At 37.8% G+C, this 15,917-nt stretch overlaps 1 protein-coding gene across 1 annotated transcript; it reads right to left on the reverse strand.

Annotated features, from left to right (window-relative positions):
• Positions 1 to 11,138: 11,138 nt before the first annotated feature.
• Positions 11,139 to 15,174, reverse strand: LOC136258031 (zinc finger TRAF-type-containing protein 1-like). Its single transcript, XM_066051335.1, has 4 exons — positions 12,664 to 15,174; positions 12,179 to 12,414; positions 11,847 to 12,043; positions 11,139 to 11,586 (listed from the first exon to the last, which is right to left on the reverse strand). The coding sequence occupies exons 1-4, from the start codon at positions 12,826 to 12,828 to the stop codon at positions 11,228 to 11,230; spliced, it is 957 nt and encodes a 318-aa protein (XP_065907407.1). The 5' UTR covers positions 12,829 to 15,174; the 3' UTR covers positions 11,139 to 11,227.
• Between the last annotated feature and the right edge of the window lie 743 nt (positions 15,175 to 15,917).

Genomic DNA, 15,917 nt, shown 5'->3' on the forward strand with positions numbered 1-15,917 from the left:
AAGCCAATACGAGTGCAGCCACTGGATGCATTATATATGCATACCTAAAATTTTCATGCAAATGGCATGTTTCAAGAATCATCATTCAAACGCATAATTGGTCAATGTTCACCGATAGTTGCATCAGATGATTATTCAATTTGGTGCTGACCAATGTAATATTTGGCTATATATTTCACGTCAAAACACAACTGATAAGGATGCAGCTTATTTATTTACCCTCTCCAAATAAGAGTATATAACCGAGTATAAATTATAATCTGCACTACACACTGTATTTTATTTTCTACAGAAACGTAAGGAGTTCCTGTGTGTCAGAGTGCTTTCAGAATTATTTGAGTACTAGAATTTATCAAGGTAAATAATCTACCCAGTTCTCTGTGCTGTGATCAACATGGCCATTATGTTGGGCGAGGTTTGGCTACAGAATTCAAGATAAGCAATAGAGCAGCTGCTGCTGTAGCACTGAGAGGTAGTTCCACAGTAGGCCATCAAAATGTTAAGTAATTTGGAAGGTTTAAACCTCTCCAGATAGCAGACTATACAGTTATCTCAACATGCTGATGGCACTACCTGATCTGCTGGAGAAGCAACGCAGCTGCTCTGTTGAATTCACAGCTGCTGTTGATCTCTAATTTCATTACTGATAGATATGCTAACTTGCTTTGAAGGCCCATATGATCAACAGCTGATGCATTTTGCGACTTTGTGACAACTATATAATGAATTATAAATTTTGGACATGATATTCTGTGTAACTATGCAATGTAGCTACATAATAAGCATGGTATTCCAAAACTACAAAGGGTGAAACTTCCAACAAGTGATCTGACACACGCTGTGAAAGATATTTAAGGTGGCAGCCAAGAAATAACCAGAATGATGACATAATACCATTTAATGGTCAATTACTGAGTTAGCTAGCATGCACTATAAGAATTGGCTTTATCTAATCAAGACACACGGTAGTGTGTCGTGCGGCCCAAGAAGCCGGCGCGCCACACCGTGAGTATATTGACAGGAAGAAAGAAAACGTCATTTTCACACTTTTGTATCTCGGTGATGGCTTATCCGATTGAAACCAAATTTGCTGCAGAGTTGCCCGCCAGCTAGGGGAGTCTACATTCCAAATTTAAAGGAAATCACTCAAGCCATTTCCGAGATATGAGCGGCCAAAGTTTCGTTTTTTTTCTTCGTTTTTTTTTTTTTTTCTTCTTCTTCTTCGTCTTTTCGCACACTTGCAAAAATTGCTATAAAACGCAAACTCGTGCTCCGATCGCCTTGAAATTTGGCACACAGAAAGGGAGTCCAAAGGCGCATCCTACTATCAAATTTGGTGCACATCCGATGAATGGTTCAGGAGTTATGACCGATTATTCGCGTAAAACAAGATCGATTTGTTGTCACGCCTACAGGGTAAACCGCTTCATGGAATGAGCTGCAAATTGCTATGTAGATGGAGTAACCATCGTAGGAGTGCCTTTTGGTGCTTTGAAAAGAATCGAGATTAAGACCACGGAGATATGACACAAAACCCAACCTGTGTCATAATTACGCGATCGATTTTTAGTAATAAAAAAGTATTAGTTTTTACGCCTACTAGGCAAACCGCTAAGAGCAATGAGCTGAAAATCGGTGTATAGCTGGAATAATCTTCATAGAAAGTCCTTGCAGTAGTATAGAAGAATTGGATTACAAACCACTGAGTTATGATTCGAAAGCCAACTCTGTGTAGCAAATGCGAGATCGAGATACTCTAATAGAACAGTCACCCTAATAGAGCATTCAGCTAATTTATTTACTCCATTATAGAATTCTATTACATTACAAGTTAATCTGTAGGGACTTCAGCTGCAAAAAGTTAATCTTATAGACAGTTCAGCAAGAAGCAAGTCACCCTGTGGAGAGCTAAGCTACAATTATATCACTGTAGAGATTCAGAACATTACAAGTCACACTGAAGAAAGTTCAGATATAAACAAGTCATGCACCTGTAGAGAGTTCACCTACAATTAAATCACTCTCTAGAGAATTCAGCTACACACAAATCACTGTGCAGAGAGTTCAGCTACAAACAAATTATCCTGTAGAGAGATCAGCTACAAACAAAACACTTTGAAGAGAGTTCAGCTACAAACAAATCAATCTTTAGAGTGATCAGCAACAAACAAATCAACTTGTAGAGAGATCAGCTAGAAACAAATCAACCTGCAGAGAGATCAGCTACAAACAAATCAGCTTGTAGAGAGATCAGTTACACACAAATCAACCTGTAGAGAGATAAGCTAGAAACAAATCACCCTGTAGAGAGTTCAGCTAAAACAAATCAACCTGCAGAGAGATCAGCTACAAACATACCACCTTATAGACAGTTCAGCTACAAACAAGTTACCCTGTAGGGAGATCGACTACAAACAAATCAACTTGCAGAGAGATCAGCTACACACAAATCAACTTGTAGAGAGATCAGCTAGAAACAAATCACCTTGTAGAGAGTTCAGCTACAAACAAATCAGTGTGCAGAGAGATCAACTACAAACAAATCACCCTGTAGAGAGATCATCTAGGAACTAGACACAATGTAAGGAGTTCAGCTACAAGCAAATCACCCTTTAGAGAGTTCAGCTACAAACAAATCAACCTGCAGAGAGATCAAATCACCTTATAGAGAGTTCAGCTACAAACAAATTGCCCTGTAGAGAGATCAGTTACAAACAAATCAACCTGCAGAGAGATCAGCTACACACAAATCAACTTGTAGAGAGATCAGCTACAAACAAATCACACTGTGGAGATCAGCTAGAAATTAGACACAATGTAAGAAGTTCAGCTACAAGCAAATCACCCTGTAGAGATTTCAGCTGCAAACAAATCACCCTGTAGAGAGATCAGGTAGAAACTAGACACCATGTAAAGAGTTCACCTATAGAAGAGGTCACCTTATAGAGAGTTCAGCTACAAAGAAACCATCATGTAGAGAGTTCAGCTGCAAACAAATTACTCTGTATAGAGTTCAGCTAGAAAAAGTCACCTCGTAGAGAGTTCAGCTACAAAGAAACTGCCATGTAGAGAGTTCAGCCTCAAACAAATTACTGTGTAGAGAATTCAACAACAAGCAAATCGCCCTGTAGAGGGATCAGCTAGAAGAAGTTACCTTGTAGAGAGTTCAGCTACAAAGAAAGCACCATGTAGAGAGTTAAGCTAGAAACAAATCACGCTGTAGAGAGATCAGCTAGAAGAGGTCACCTTGGAGAGAGTTCAGCTACAAAGAAATCACCACCTAAAGAGTTCAGCTACAAAGAAATCACCACCTAAAGAGTTCAGCTACAAAGAAATCACCACCTAAAGAGTTCAGCTACAAAGAAATCACCGTGTAGAGAGTTCAGCTAGAAGAAGTCACCTTGTAGAGAGTTCAGCTACAAAGAAACCATCATGTAGAGAGTTCAGCTACAAAGAAAGCACCATGTAGAGAGTTTAGCTGCAAACAAATCACCTGTAGAGAGTTCAGCTAGAAACAAATCACCCTGTAGAGAGATCAGTTAGAAGAGGTCACCTTGTAGAGAGTTCAGCTACAAAGAAATCACCACCTAAAGAGTTCAGCTGCAAACAAATCACCCTGTAGGGATCAGCTAAAAGAAGTCACCTTGTAGAGAGTTCAGCTACAAAGAAACCATCATGTGGAGAGTTCAGCTACAAAGAAATCACCCTGTAGAGAGTTCAGCTAGAAGAAGTCACCTTGTAGAGAGTTCAGATACAAAGAAACCATCATGTAGAGAGTTCAGTTACAAAGAAACCACCATGGATGTAGAGAGTTTAGTTGCAAACAAATAACCTGTAGAGAGCTCAGCTAGAAACAAATCACCCTGTAGAGAAATCAGCTAGAAGAGGTCACCTTGTAGAGAGTTCAGCTACAAAGAAAGCACCATGTAGAGAGTTTAGCTACAAACAAATCACCTGTAGAGAGTTCAGCTAGAAGAAGTCACCTTGTAGAGAGTTCAGCTACAAATAAATCCTCCTGTAGAGGGATCAGCTAGAAGAAGTCACCTTGTAGAGAGTTCAGCTACAAAGAAACCATCATGTAGAGAGTTCAGTTACAAACAAATCACCCTGTATAGAGATCAGCTAGAAGAAGTTACCTTGTAGATAGTTCAGCTACAAACAATTCACCCTGTAGAATGATCAGCTAGAAGAAGTCACCTTGTAGAGTGTTCAGTTACAAAGAAACCATCATGTAGAGAGTTCAGCTGCAAACAAATCACTCTGTAGAGAGTTCAGCTACAAAGAAACTGCCATGTAGAGAGTTCAGCCTCAAACAAAACACCTTGTAGAGAATTCAACCACAACAAATCACCCTGTAGAGAAGAAGTCACCTTGTAGAGTGTTCAGTTACAAAGAAACCATCATGTAGAGAGTTCAGCTGCAAACAAATCACTCTGTAGAGAGTTCAGCTACAAAGAAACTGCCATGTAGAGAGTTCAGCCTCAAACAAAACACCTTGTAGAGAATTCAACCACAACAAATCACCCTGTAGAGAAGAAGTTACCTTGTAGAGAGTTCAGCTACAAAGAAACCACCATGTAGGGAGTTTAGCTGCAAACAAATCGCCTGTAGAGAGTTCAGCTAGAAACAAATCACCCCGTAGAGAGATCAGCTGGACGAAGTCACCTTGTAGAGAGTTCAGCTACAAAGAAACCATTATGTAGAGAGTTCAGCTACAAAGAAACGACCATGTAGAGAGTTTAGGTGCAAACAAATCACCCTGTAGAGAGAACAGCTACGTAGAAGAGGTCACCTTGTAAAGAGTTCAGCTACAAAGAAACCATCCTGTATATAGTTCAGCTACATTTCAAGTCACCCAGTAGAGAGATCAGCTGCAAAAAATATCCTGTGGGGAATAATGGGCATGTAATAAATATATGTATATAATTTGTATAATTACTAATAAAATCAAAAATAATTGAACTATTACAAATCTTCTTTAAGTTCTTTTCTTCTTCCTGTGGTAAAGAAAAAAAACACATGGGTTAAAAAAGCCCCAAAGCCAGCCATAGGCCGGCTTTGCAGTATACAAATACAAAAAGAAGTGATATCTAATCAAAAACAGCCAAGCTGTAAAAAAAGGTGCGGCCCCCTCAAAAGGCCATGGTGAAAAAAGATGTGAAATCCAAGGAGGCGGCCAAGAAATGACTGTGATGGTAGGTTAATGGTTACATTTTAATAACGACAATTCAGGTGAATTTGGTGCCAAGACCAAGCGGCACAAAATTCACTTGAATTGTCGTTATTAAAATGTAACCATTAACCTACCATCACAGCCATTTCTTGGCCGCCTCCTTGGATTTCACATCTTTTTTCACCATGGCCTTTTGGGGGGGCCGCACCTTTTTTTACAGCTTGGCTGTTTTTGATTAGATTAATGTATATCATGTGAGTATAATATGTGACCCAGTCTGGCAAAACAAACTATTTTAAAGTTTGAAGTTTAACAACTATCTAAACATAACTATAATTAAAATTTTTCCACTTATGTAAAAATCCCTGGGATTTTACAGGATTATTATATAATTATAGGCTAATACAGAGAAGGGGATGATTGCATGGCTGATAGCTACCATACAAACTTTTCTATTTTGAGAGACTCTGGAAATATCACACGTTGTCAAGTAGCTCTACAATTATTTGTAAATGGCAGTGGGAAAAGGTAAATCCATTGGTGTCATGAAATGTATCTCTGAATCAAATTCTGATGTATAAATATACGTAGCTACATTCAATCTCCAAATGAAACAAAATTCCCATATTCGTGCATTTTAAAAAAATGTGAATCAAATTTAATTATTACAAATTTGACAGCCTAAGTCTGTATATAGCTACATAAAGGAATTTTAACATCTGTGATTGACAGGAAAAATGTACTATTGTGTATTCTCATATTGTATATTGTATGCCAACAGCAACAACACTTCTTGAGGTTGCACTGAGTAATTAAGTTTTCTATCAGTTGACTTGTTGATGCTACGTACATAGGTGCATCAAGCTTTTAAGTAATTAGCAATGTTAAACTTCTGCTTCAGCAAAATATCGGTCAACTTTCAATTTCTTTGCTTGGCTCTTGAAAGTCTTTAGTTACTGTACCAATTATTAAATATATATCTTAAAAACTAAGTTTGGCTACTAGTACTGCTGACTCATGATCACCCAAAACATCATGTATAATTATCATCATATCCACAATACACACACACACACACACACACACACACACACACACACACACACACACACACACACACACACACACACACACACACACACACACACACACACACACACACACACACACACACACACACACACACACACACACACACACACACACACACACACACACACACACACACACACACACACACACACACACACACACACACACACACACACATTCCTATCTGATAGCAAACATGTAGCTACAGAAGAATTAAGGAAACATGTAAAGTGGACGGAAATATTCAATGGAAAAGCTGGCAGCTCTAGGGGGGTTTCTGAGGTTTCCAGAAACCAGATTGATATTATTGTAGTCAAGCACTCTATTAAAGCAGTCACAGTGTTCAGAGCAGCAGTGTAGCAAGCTTGTAGCTATAAATAAGGATTTTTATGTACTTTATCAGTGATATTAATATATAGTTAGTGGAGGGCAGTTATTCTCAGCATGCAGTTACCTTCTTTTTTTGGTCTTCATGCACCTTCTTGATCAGAACCAGTCACCAAAAATCCTAGAGCCGCCCTTGATAAACATTAGTAGTAAAGGGTGTAGTCACAATTTCTTAGGCGTACATAATATTATGTGTATAGCACTCAGAAATTATTACTGAGGAAATTGTAAAGCTCTATGGTGTTGCAGGTTCATTAACACTGTATAGCTAATAGAACAGTCAACAATTCTACTGACTGAAACATGCAGTTACATCAATTATACTATACTCTAACAAAGCAGTCAGGTAGATGAGATAAACGCTCTAATATATAGCAACCAGTTAGCAGGATAGAAGATTATTGAACACTGAAACATCTATGTAAATAGTCTGAATTAAAGATGGTGTATTATATGAGAACCGACAAACCCACCTTACACACAAAACAGGCATCATTTGGACTGTAAGCAGATGTTTGTATTACCTGGAGGTTATAATTCAGATGTGTAGTGTGGAAATAATACTTGAGCTAAATGCATACATCATGTCCCTAAAATTTGATTACTATAATAGTTACAGGTAACAGGTAAGTTTCTTGTAGTATGTATCTACCGTAAATCAGGAAAAATTCGCCATCAAAAAAATTTGTTGCTGGCTGTAGCTATCAATGATAATGAAAACGACGAATTGTTACTATTTTTTTTTTTTAGTCAAACAATTTTGCTGATTATGCCAGTAGTACTATAGACCATGTGCGCGCAAAGGCGTGGCACTTTATTACATCATCAAAATAATGCATCCGCCATTCATTTTGAGGGTATGCCTAGGAAATTTTTTTAATGCTAATACAAAGGAATCGTACTGAAAGATAGAGTAGCGCTGGTATAAAGGTAAAAGTATATAACATACTTGCTGCATGGCAAATTATTCCGCTTAGGGAAGGTTTTTGCAATAGAACGCACAATAGCTACTTTAGCCATCACTTTTCTCGTAAACTAGCTATCGTGAAACTTGAAGGCATAGCAACTTTTTTTCAGTTTTTGCCTGACCACGCCTTAGAACACACAAGGTCAATATGCCAGTGATGAAAATTTATTAAATCGAAATTAATAGGCAAAAATTTTCTACGGCAAAATTTTCTACGGCAAAATTTTCCTGATTTATGGTAGTAGTTCTTCGTGTTTTGGCCACTAAACTTTCTGAAGCATTTGCTGACATCCCATTTGTTAAAGTGTTTGCTGATATACCTAATTTCCATGCTGATAATTCTCCACAGTCTACAATTCCGATGAGTCTCCTTATAGAACAGTTTCAAAACCATGGTAACCAAAAATTACGCAATGGACCACACCCAAATCGCCATGTTTTTGTACCAGATTGCTTGATGTTGCAAGTTGAATTCCTCGCTAAATCCATGCCAAGACTTATTAATTCGTGAGTAAAATAGATGCCAGTGATAGAATAAAATGTGCAGGTGAGTTATTAGGCATTAAAAGATACGTACTGCCTCCCAACAGGGCAGCTTCGAAGGAAAGAGAAATGAGTAAAAATGGATTTGGCCAAATTACGACCTATTCACCGCCCAAAGGTGGTTAAAACTAGGGGAAACTTACAGTATAGGTCTTTACCCAGCACCACAGCAGCGTACAGCCACATCCAGCTATCACAGGATTAGCCAGAGCTCCTGAAAGGCACGAGACCGGTGATGGCGTACTACCAAACTGTGATAAAACGCCAGCAAAAGAAGACTCTTAGTGGTGAATTTTGCTAGAGTTAAGTTTTATTGTCGAAATCAACCATCAGTTAAACTTTAGCGGTCTTATTTTGCTGTCTGATTTTTCTCACGAAGTGGGAATCCCAGCACATGAGCGATTCTGGCTAACTCGGGGATAGCTCGATGTGGCTGTGGTGCTGGATAAAGACCTATACTGCAGGTTTCCCCTAGTTTTAACCACCTTTGGGCAGTGAATAGGTCGAAATTTGGCCAAATCCATCTTTACGCATTTCTCCTTCCTACGAAACTACCCTGTTGGGAGGCAGTACGGATCTTTTAATGCGTAATAATTCACCTACATGCTTTATTCTATCACTGGCATCTCTTTTACTTACGTATTAATAAGTCTTGGCATGAATTTAGCGAGGAATTCAACTTGCAACATGAAACAGTCTGGTACAAAAACATGGCGATTTCAGAGATGCCAACCTCTGAACAATTTTAGGAGTGAGACCTCAAATACTACCAGCAATGTGGACCTAGTCTCGCGTGGCCAGACCCTTTCCACGCAGCCGCTTATCGATTGGAAATTATAAGCGCCGCGCTACAAGGGTCTGGAATAGTTCATGAACATGAAATTTTTCGACACGTTATTGGTGACAATTGATTGATTGGGTAATACCTAAGATACAAAGGTACAAAATGCAACGTTGTTCCCTTGAATCTTTAGTCTGTTTTGATCGGCAAATCCGCTTAAAACCTTTCGCCTACTTTCCTTGTAACTCGAGATGAACTGAGCTTGTTTGTCTTTATTCAGCCGTACTTGTTGAAGATTCAGTAGTAGGTAGAAGGAAAAACCTACACGGGTCGATACTCGTCATCCCCAGAGGCCTTCTTCAGCTCATTCTTCAGTAATCAGATCACTTTGGCGATTAAGGGATCGCGTGAGCCAATTTACACTCCCCAACCACTGGGGATTGTAGATTTTTTTAAATACGTGAACTATTCCAGACCCTTGTAGCGCGGCGCTTATAATTTCCAATCGATAAGCGGTTGCGCGGAAAGGGTCTGGCCACGCGAGACTAATGTGGACCAGACTCCAGTGCAGCTCCAGGATTTTTGGTAGTGAAGACCAAAAAAAAAAAAAAAAAAAAGTCGCTGCATGCTCAAAGTACAAAAATAAGTACAGGGCTGTCCAATTTTAAGTACAGGGCTAATGATGAAGCAGATCAGGCGTGACAAATGCGTGAGAACTAAGCTAATAGAGTGAGAAACAGAGGGTCAGGCGTGAGAGCGTGAGATTACTAGCCAAAGAGTGAGACTCACGCATTAGGTTGGCATGTCTGCGATTTGGGTGTGTCCATGCATTGCGTAATTTTTGGTTACCATGGTTTTGAAACTGCTCTATTACATCCTACCGTCCAGACATTGTAATATATAATTCCCAGAGTTCTTCCATCACTCTGTTGGAACTAACATGCCCTCTGGACTCCATCCATCACATCCAGTCTGCTCGCAATAGGAAGCAGAGCAAAACTGAGTATCTGCAGCTGTTGGCTGAATTTGATCGCCTAAATATTGCTAACTATTATGACACCATTGAAATCACGGTACTTGGTCATTTTCAAGTGTCTTCCATCAAGAATTTATCTCGTTTGTTAAACTTTGTTCAAGCTGATATAAGGATTTCGAAGCACGTTATTAAGGAATGGTTAGATGCTGCTGCCTCTGCCAGTATCTCTGCCTCTCAGAGAATTTTTCTAGCACAAAACTGTACAGAGTGGTGCACAAATTAGACAGTTTTATTTTTGTAATTACAGTAATTAGTTTTTTGTTGTTGTTGTTTTTGCCTTGCCATGCCCACAGTGTAGTCCTCTACTTTTTGTGTTCGCATGCTGTCCGAGGTTTCACATGCCTATTTGTTTTGTTGTACATCTTTTCATCACAATTGTTAATGATGGTTATCTTCTTCAGACAGTAGCTAGCTGTGCGATATATACATCCTCACTTAATTTTTACCTTGTAAATGAAATTCCACCTTAGATTCAAACGTTTACAATTTCAGAATGTAGCTACCAACGGAAACTCTAAACTGTTCTATATGGAATGTACATTATTACAAATCCTCAAAAAATTTGAAAATGTTCTGCACTCTATTAGATAGAAAAGAAATAAATTCTCAGTGGCGGATACAGGGGGGTTGCAATGGTTTCAGCTGAAACCCCTCTGAAAATAGCGTGCGCCCCAAATTTATTGACGAGTCGTCGTGTAGGTGATTGTATTGTATTGTATTAATGCTTTACAGTGACCAGCGATAAAATCGCCACGAGTTATATACAGGTTGTGACCTTTTTTTTGTTTTTGGTCTTCGACTTACATCTAGGCTGAATTTGAGTGAAATCTGAAACCCCCTCTGAAAATTTCTAGATCCACCACTGATTCTAATGTCTGTGTATTAACATCATTGCAGCTGGCCACCACTTTTGATTTCACAACTTTTCACCTAAGCTTTTTAAGGCTGCACCTTTTTCACATCTTGGCTACATGTTTTAATTTGTGTATATGTAGCTTCCACATAAGTTAAATAGATTCCACATCTACCAGTGTTTTCCTTTATGAAGAGCACTAAATAGCTACAGCATACATAACATGAGGTGTCATTTTATTATAACAAAAAATCATGATTGCAATTGTAAGATTATTTTAAAATCAATGCAAAATCTCATGATAAATACAGAAAGCTGTAATTATTGTAACTTATGCAATTAATAGTAAATTTTACAGAATTTACAGACAATTAGTTCCATAGTCAGTTTTGATCTCAAGCTCTTAACACTGAAATAATAAGTCTAAATGTAGCGTTTTTAGACAATAGTAACTGACTAATTCCTGCTATATCAATATCTAACTTGAATTCAGGGGATCGACACCGACCATTTTTCTCAACTGTAAACACGTTGGTTTCACTTTTATCATTGCTCTTAATGACACCCTGTACTACTGTGAACTCTACCATCGTATCTTCTTGGCTGTCACCTTTTGCCATTAACTGATAATACAAACTACAAGGTCCAGTTTCTCCACCATCTCTAATGCTTATCATTAGCTGACAGCTAAGAGGGAAAACTTTAAAATCGTTGCTCCGATACATTCCAGGTTCAACATGGGAAACAAGAACATCTGCAAAGAAAAACAGGTTTGTACAATACAATGTGTGATAATATCACCTCCGTACATACTGCATGCTAAGTACATGTATATGTCAAGAAAGATATCAAGACAGATCTAGCAAACGTTTCGCTAATTAGTAGCATTATAAAGGAACAAACACAATAAAATAATTATACATAGTTGCTTGTTATCACCGTCTGTCTAGTGCAAAAAAAAATGCATAGGGCTACATATATACTATTCCATTTTTCACTTTTTTAAAAACTTACCCATCACTTGGGTGGCATCTTCACGAATAAACCTCATTAGGCTGTTGTTACTTTTAGCTGCTAATCTTGTTTGTACACAAGTAATCATTTCATCTAGTGGTTTGGTGAGAAATTCACAACTAGCTTCGTGTTGTTGTAGTGAGTTCCGTATGCCTTGCCATTCACAGCCAAGAATGTGATATTTACACAGGCAAGCCCTAAATACAAAAATAATGTAATACTCATTATGAAAAGATGCTATATGTGTAATTATAAGTGTTTCTACATAAATAACCTCTTAAAAATACATTTTAGTTTGACAGATATAAATTAACATTACAGTAGTATCATACGTCTCACTACACTGGTTTGCTTGGTGCTCTGCCAGTTCACTCCTTTTGACCTCTAAACTACATGTTGGACATTGTGACAAAAGTTCAGCCAGTGCTGATTGGGCCACCAGGCTTCTCACACAGCTATTCCCAATGGTAACCCTACAAACTGGACACACTACTGTCCGTTCCTGTAGAATGGCATCTGCTAACAGCTTGGTGTGACAGAATATGCACATCAGATGTCCATTATTACACTAAAGTGAGATGAAAAGTAGTAGGTTGTAAATATAACAAGTAATTCATACAATAAAGCTCGTGATGTCTAATTCAGTTTACAAAATAAGCAACTTAAGGAGTTATTAAATTCTAATCAATCACCAATAACTTACTACTGAAATTTTGCTCATATCACAGTATTAAATTTTTATCTTATAGCCACGAGCATAAATCAGGTACACATTTGATTCTAACTGATATAAGAAAAAAATTCTTATCATTTTCACCTGCATGACTGAAGATGGTGGAAGGTCACGGCACACCACACAGCACAGCATGTTGTTTAGTTGAGTCACCAGGGAAGAGTTTTGTAGCTTTTGTTTCTTTGCAATTGGAGCTACAGCTCCCTCAGAAGTTCTTGAATTCTTTTTTTGCTGACTTTCTTCCATCATCTGTTCTGATGCTTCTTTACAAAAGTGTTGTGTATCACTGAATTTATAAATGCCACACTGCTGACATTTCACATGTCAGCAAAAACAAGAATGTTCATGCCTCAATAACATTCAAGTTACTATAGGTCTTGAATATTTAACACCATTCAGTGATATTAATGTGTCAGCATTCTGGCTTGAATCAACAGGCCAACCATACTGTGGGCCAGGGTTGGTGTTACATGTACTAGTACCAGAACTCAAGACAAGTATCACTTATATAATATAGCATATTATGCTGAGGATCTACAAGATGACAATGTGCTAGTTCTATACACATTGAGCTGATCCCTAAAAAACATTAAACAATTCATGGATGGGATTACCAAAGTTCTTGAACTTTGGCTCATTTGTAGTTTGATTTGCTAAAATATTTCAAAATTATTTATTCAAATGTCTGACACTTTATCTACAACCAATCAAATCACTGCTATATGTGCTGGTATACAAAAGATATAGGTAAGATGCTTCACATCCCACCTAGCTTATCTTAGCAACTGGTCTAATTTGTTTACCTTAGTAACCAAATGAACTTCCCTGGGACAAAGGATTTAGAGAATGTGCTGTGTTGAAAATACCTCAATTTGATAGATGCATGGTGCTGACCATGCTGATAACCAGCCTAGCTACTTAACATAGTCACTATAATGGGCGTCTAGATTCAGTGGAATGGAATGGTGGAATGGAATAGTACTTAGGTAATTTCAATTAGTGGTCACCTCTTTAAAAAGACCACCTTCTAACAAAGACCACCTCTTTACAAAGACCATTTTACTTTAATATCTGAATTGTTGTTTTAGTGCCCTATAAGACAGTATTATTGATGAATTGTGTGTCACATGTTATGTCTTGAAAAGCCAGTGATATCTGATTTATGATACAATACAGTAATAGCTATATACCCCATACAAAAGCAGCTTAGCTATACACAAAAAAATGTGTCCATGAAACTAAAAGCAACTGACAACTAAAGGAACTAATATCTAGAAATGAATGTCAATATATACCGGAAACTAAGTATAATTTATCATTGAATTGTGCAGTCTGACTGTGTTCCTAATTAATTCCCTGTAAATCTAATAGGCTAGTGAATTGGTAACTTTCTCAATAGTCCAGCATTGTAGAGGAGAAAAAAGGCCACTAAATTACTAGCCAATTAGAGTTACAGGGAATTAATTAGGAATGCAGCAAGACTGTATGAGTCAATGATAAAGGACCACATTTTTATAAATTATAGCAAGTTATGTGTCAGTATTTCTTGGCCTCACCCAAATAAAAGCTCCCTTAGTTGTCAATTACGTTTAGTTTGATGGGGATGTCACTTTTATACAGCCAAACTGTTTATGCATGGGGTATATTGCTGTATTACAAATCAGATATCACCCTGACTTTTCTAGGCATGTGGCGCACAACTGATCAATAAGACCATTCTATGGGGATACACTCTAAAACAAAAAGATAGCAGCATTTTAAACATCAAAGTAAAACGGTCTTTATAAAGAGGTGACCACCAATTGAAATTACCAAAGTACTGTTCCATTCCAGTGCACCATTCCATTCCACTGAATCCAGACACCCCACTATAACCAAGAGTTCATAATATAGTCACTACTATATTATGAACTCTTGCTATAATGATTCATATGTGGCTTAATATGAAGTAATATTCTCCTTAAAAAAATCATTGTAACCAGTTACACAAGTTACAACTTAAGCTACTAATATCTTAGTTACAAAGCTATAACTTTAACTACTAATACGAAGTTTTAAACATGTTCAGCTGAAGTTTCAATTCTTGCACTGTTGTCATGAATTGTTTAGAAATACAACATAGCCAAGGTGTACTTCATGACCTCAACAAGAAGACCACCTCATAATAATGACCAGTCCCATTCATAACCTCATTAATAAGTCCACCTCACCATGTCAAGTACTGTTGGTCCCAAACGCAGCTAAAGTGTACTTCATGACCTCACGCATAAATAAGACCACCTTATAATAGTGACCATGTCAAGTATAGGTCCCAAATGTAGCTAAGGTTTACTTCATGACCTCATTACAGTGACCATGTCAAGTAGGTCCCAAATTCTTAGCTAAAGTGTGCAGCATGTCTTATTACTAAGACCACCTATATCTTCATTAGCAGTTTTGTTAGAATTTCTTCCAGATTCAGTCTTAAAGTGTTATACATAGTGATACAGTGTGACTGTAACTTGTATGGGGCTATCAAAGGCTACGTGATTTAATACCTTGTCATATAATATGCATTATTTCTTACCAATTTTAACCAGTTGTGCTACAGCTAGTTGGAAAAGGACTGAAAACATAAAGTAAACAAGTATTTCAAAAAAATTGGAACTTTCAACTAGAGTATGGACCATAGCACATTGATAAAAAGTACCGAAACAAGTTGGAGTAGTGCACGATATTAAATCACAGCAAAACAATAAGTGTTATATCCCTACTGTGCTCAAGATACCATAATGGAAAAGCACAGTAGGGATATAACACTTCTTATTGTTTTACTGTGATTTAATATGGTGCACTTGTTTCAGTACTTTTTATTGATGTGCTATGGTCCCTACTCTAGTTGAAAGTTCTAATTTTTGAAATACTTGTTTGCTAACTTTTCTTTGTAAATAATATTATTATGATTGGTGAACCCATGCATACCGCATTTGAAATAGCGCCGCGCGCCCCAGCTATATCGTCTGAAAAGTGAAGTATCCATTACGCTTCGTTGTCAGCTATGTTCAACCCCTTACACAGCAGTACGAATCAAGAGCTGTTCGAAAAGCATCTCTGCAACCCACGCATACCAAAAGAAAGGGTTGGTGTCGTGTGCCCCAGTTACATATATAAATTATCATCTGAAAAGTGAAGCATCCATTACACTTCGTTGTTGGCTATGTTCGACCCGTTACACAGCAGAAACAGTTTTAAAAACACCTCTGCAATCGAAGTAGCCACTATGAAAAATACAGACGATTTCTGTTATGAAGGGAAGCCATCATGTGCTACCACCAATTTGACACAAAGGAGGACACTGA

The sequence above is a fragment of the Dysidea avara genome, chromosome 6 (genome assembly GCF_963678975.1).
Source record: "Dysidea avara chromosome 6, odDysAvar1.4, whole genome shotgun sequence".
Classification (NCBI taxonomy): domain Eukaryota; kingdom Metazoa; phylum Porifera; class Demospongiae; order Dictyoceratida; family Dysideidae; genus Dysidea; species Dysidea avara.